This window comes from Danio aesculapii, chromosome 20 (assembly GCF_903798145.1).
Source record: "Danio aesculapii chromosome 20, fDanAes4.1, whole genome shotgun sequence".
Taxonomy (NCBI): Eukaryota; Metazoa; Chordata; class Actinopteri; order Cypriniformes; family Danionidae; genus Danio; species Danio aesculapii.
The window spans coordinates 48,567,944-48,572,943 of NC_079454.1; the positions used below are offsets into that span (position 1 = coordinate 48,567,944).

The 5,000-nt window shown below is 37.6% G+C and overlaps 1 protein-coding gene across 1 annotated transcript in view; it reads right to left on the minus strand.

The window, feature by feature from the left end:
* prep (prolyl endopeptidase) overlaps window positions 1-5,000 on the minus strand; it is a 22,745-nt gene that overhangs the window by 7,650 nt on the left and 10,095 nt on the right. Inside the window, exons 7-12 of the mRNA XM_056481693.1 lie at window positions 3,743-3,848; window positions 3,475-3,666; window positions 2,089-2,286; window positions 1,178-1,281; window positions 792-928; window positions 609-703 (exon numbers count right to left, since the gene is read on the minus strand). Of these exons, the coding sequence (XP_056337668.1) occupies window positions 609-703; window positions 792-928; window positions 1,178-1,281; window positions 2,089-2,286; window positions 3,475-3,666; window positions 3,743-3,848 (832 nt within the window). The remainder of the gene's footprint in view (window positions 1-608; window positions 704-791; window positions 929-1,177; window positions 1,282-2,088; window positions 2,287-3,474; window positions 3,667-3,742; window positions 3,849-5,000) is intronic.

Below are 5,000 nucleotides of genomic sequence, written 5' to 3' on the forward strand. Positions count from 1 at the left end.
AATAAAATAGTCTCTTTTCCAACCAAAAACAATATTATTTTACTTACAGATTATTTTGAGTTTTTTTTTTTTTTAAAGAAAAAAAAAAACATTTTATTTTAACCAATTAATATTATTTTGTTTTCAGAAATAATAAGTTCTGTAAAACAAACTAAATAATCTAACAAAGGGGTAAATAAAATAGTCTCTTTTCCAACCAAAAACAAGATTATTTTAGGTTACCCATTGGCAGATTATTATTTAATTTTTTTAAAAGAAAAAACCCACTTAATTTTAACCAATTAATGTCATCTTGTTTTCAGAAATAATACATTTTCTGGAAAATAAGATAAATAATCTGCCAAAGGGGTAAATAAAATAGTCTATTTTCTAAATAAAATTTCCCCATTGGCAGAGATATATATATTTAAAGGAAAAAAACCTTAATTGTGACCAATTATTCCTGAAAACAATGATTTAAGAATTTTTAGATTTTTACTAGATATTTGTTTTTAAATACTAAAAACAAGACAAAAACTCCAAGTAAAAAACCCTTTTTTTGCAGTGTAGTATGCAATGTGTGGTAAACAAACATTTAATAATAATCCCTGATTATTACAGCCACATGCCTTTATGCCACGTCTCTCCATACTCTCCTCCTCCTCTGATGTTGGCAACCGCTAAAACTCCTCCCAGATGCCTGATGAATATCAGCCGAGAAACGCTGTAACACAAGCGGTCAGTGACAGAGGTTTACAGGTGCCGCATGAGATCAGTGCAGTGCTTGATCAGACGGATGCTTTCTGTAGTACCTGTAGCTGGGTGTGATGGAAATATTGAATCCTCCATATCCATACAGGAAGGCAGGATGGGAACCGTCCATCTTGATTCCTTTCTTGTGCACGATAAACATTGGGATTTGGGTGCCGTCCTTACTGGGATAGAAGACCTGGAAGAAAGACATTTGCACATTACTGAAACTATATAATCATAGATTATATTTTGGAGAATGTTTGAAATTTGTAACCATTGAACATCCATAGTAGGAAAAACAATGGAAGTCAATAGTTACAGCTTAACGTTCTTCAAAATTTGGAGTAAATGATGACAGAACTTTCATTTTTGGGTGAACTGACCCTTTAACAGCAAGTGTAAACAGAGCCAGAGAGATAAAGCATCTGTAAGTGTGTTTCTGTACCTGAGTGGTCTGATAGTCAGCCGGATTGAAGCCCTTCACTGTGACCTCTCTGAAAACATGCGGCTGCAGTGGCTCTTTAGTCAGATCACAGTGATAGATGATGGCTGCACAGAAACACATCCATTACTGCATTACCCGACTGTTATACATGTTAAATTATTAAAAAATAATACACACCCGAGGTGGAGATGTGACAACGCAGAGTCGCTGTTACACCCTGGGTGTCCATTACTTTCTAATAATTCAACAACCCATCATCAATTATTCCACTTAGGGGAATAGTTTGCACTCAGGGTGCAAATTACAGAGGGGTTTGGGGGGATTGACCATCCTAATTAACACTTAATCTCCGCTGAAGGACATCAAAAACAAGGTATATGGCATGTCAGCCCTATGATAGTAAGAAATAGTTCTCTCTTATCTATATCTTAAATATTATTAACTAAAATAAAATTGTTTCCCAACCTTGTTCCTCAAGGCACACCAACAGTACGCATCAACCTCTCCCTAATCAAACACACCTAAGGGAGTACATCCAAAATATGAACTGTTGGTGTGACTCCAGGAACAGGGTTTGAAGACAATGATCTAAGCATTCCACCTTCCAGCCGCAACCCAGTACTGGGAAACACCCATACACTCTCACATTTACACACACACATACACTACGGCCAATTTAGCTCATCCAATTGACCTATAGCGCATGTGTTTGGACTGTGGGGGAAACCAGAGCACCCGAAGAAAACCCATGACAACACGGGGAGAACATGCTAACTCTACACAGAAATGCCAACTGGCCCAGCTGGGACTCAAACCAGCAACCTTCTTGCTGTGAGGTGTCAATGCTAACCATAGAGCCATCGTGCCACCTATATTGTCATTATTGTCCATATTTCTGAATCTTGACAGACCTGGAGAGAGGAACGAGGTGAAGCTGTAGAAGATCTCAGAGTCTTTCTTCCTGCCGGTGAAGCCCACAATCGAGCCCACGTCCAGTGGGAAGGTGCGGATCTCCTCACCAGAGGAGAGATGAAACATCTTCAACACGTTCTTCACATCATGGAGGAAACACACAAACAGGAAGCTGGAGAACGTGCAGGTGGCAAACACTGAAACACACACAGAAAATATGTTTCAATCATTGTTACCATCTTAACAGTGCGTTAGATAGACGGATGGATGGACGGACAGACAGATTGGTAGAAAAAAAAACAGAAAATGATAAGACAGAGACAGATAAGATAGAAAAACACTACACTGATAGACGATAGATGTAGTAAGGATATTTATTAAATTTATTAGTATTTTATTATAGTATTTCATTATTAAACATAACTTTTTAATTAAAAGAAAATAAGTTAACACATCAAAAAATGATGTTTATATTTCTAAAAGATATTTTAATGTTTAGAATAAAAACAAAATATTTTTATCGATTTAAAGTAATATATTCTTAATAAATTGAATATATAAACACACATTCACTTTTTATTAATTTAAATTATTTATTAACATTTTTATATGTATATACACTCACCGGCCATTTTATTAAGTACACCGTACAAGTACCGGTTTTGACCTCCTTTTGCCTTCAGAACTGCCTTAATCCTTCATGGCATAGATTAAGCAAGGTACTGGAAATATTCCTGAGATTTTGCTCCATATTGACATGATAGCATCACGCAGTTGCTGCAGATTTGTCGGCTGCACATCCATGATGTGAATCTCCCGTTCCACCACATCTCAAAGGTGCTCTATTGGATTGACATCTGGTGACTGTGGAGGGCATTTGAGTACAGTGAACTCATTGTCATGTTCAAGAAACCAGTCTGAGATGATTCACGCTTCAAAACATAGTGTATTATCCTGCTGGAAGTAGCCATCAGAAGATGGGTACACTGTGGTCATAAAGGGATGGACATGGTCAACAACAATACTCAGGTAGGCTGTGGCGTTGACACGATGCTCACTTGTTACTAATGGGCCCAAAGTGTGCCAAGAAAATATCCCCCACACCATTATTCCAACAGCAACCGTTGATACAAGGCAGGATGGATCCATGCTTTCTGGATGCTGACGCCAAATTCTGACCCTACCATCTGAATATTGCAGCAGAAATCAAGACTCATCAGACCAGGCAACGTTTTAAAAGGTGTACCTATTAAAGTGGCCGGTGAGTGTACATTTTTATTATTTTTTTTATATATTTAAACGTACAATTACAATTTGCTGCAGAAAAGAAATTTCTCCTATTTGACAGATTTAATTTTATCTTGAAAAGCAGCATCTCTGCTTACCGATGACGTCTTTGTCATGTTGAGGAATGAGCTCTTTCCATTGGCTGACAGACGGCTGGGTGAAGTCGATGTTGATGAGTCGATACTGAGGAGCTTCCAGGTTGGTTTTAAAAGTGAAAACAGTTCCTTCATTGGTGACGTATTCATACTCGGCATCAAAGTTATCGATCAGCTTCACCCACGGCAACAAACCTATGAGCAGAAGAAGAGAAATGAGAAACCGGCTGCAAAAAAACTGCAAAAAAAAATAGCTTCCATGCATCTGTACCAGTGATTCCCTGCGGCTCCTCATTCAAGTCACAGTACCACAGTCTGTTGACAGGATCACAACCCTCACGAATGGACAACAGCACATAACGGCCATCATCAGAGACCTACAAACACACACAGACATGTATTAAAGTGAGACACTGCAGTATAAACACTGTTTCTCCATGCACCGGTAAATCGTGAGATTTTTTGGCTGAAAATAAGTGTTTTCTTTGTATAAATGTAAACAAAATACTGAAAAGACACTTTTAAGTTTTATTTATTGCAGTTTATCAACTCGTGTCTGTGGATTAAAATTATAATACACACTAGGGCTGCACAATATATTTTTTCAGCATCGATATCACATAGAGTGAGTCTGCAATAGTCACATTGCAGGGATCTGCAATGCAGTTGAGATTATAGTTGACCAGACATTACAGTTACAACATTCATTCATTCATTTTTCTTCAGCTTAGTCTCTTTATTCATCAGGGGTCGCCACAGCGGAATGAATCGCCAACTTATCCAATATCTGATTTACACAGAAGATGCCCTTCCAGCTGCAACCCAATACTGTGAAACACCCATACACACTCATTCACACACATACACTATGGCCAATTTAGTTTATTCAATTCACTATTAGTGCATGTGTTTGGACTGTGGGGGAAACCGGAGGAAACCCACGCCAACACGGGGAGAACATGCAAACTCCACACAGAAACGCCAACTAACCCAGCCGGGACTCGAACCAGCGACCTTCTTGCTGTGAGGTGACAGTGCTAACCACTGAGCCATCGTGTCATCCCCAGTAACCACATAGTGGAGTAATTACAAATTGTAACCTTAGAGTGAAAGTTTATTAATTGCATGTGTTTTTAAGCCCTGACTGTAAGAATTTGAAGAAAACTTGAGCCATTTGGGCACAATAAATGAAACATTTGAAGCTTTAGGACTAATTTAACATTATATAATTATTTACTCAAAACAATATAGTGTTAATATTATTATACAGTGATTATTTAATTTCTGCTTCTGAATACTGTTTGACTTCAATAATCAAATTATTGTTTGTTTGCATCGTCTGTCTGTTGTATTCAACTATGCTTGTCATTTTTTATATTTTATGCAGATACGCTTCCCTTCAAAATCATCCCAATTGATCTAAAATTATGTATTAAATTTCGCAATATACATCACAGAATCAGTTTTATTGCCATTGTGCTTCACACACAAGGAATTGGTTTTGGCTACAGAAGCTTCCAGTGTACATA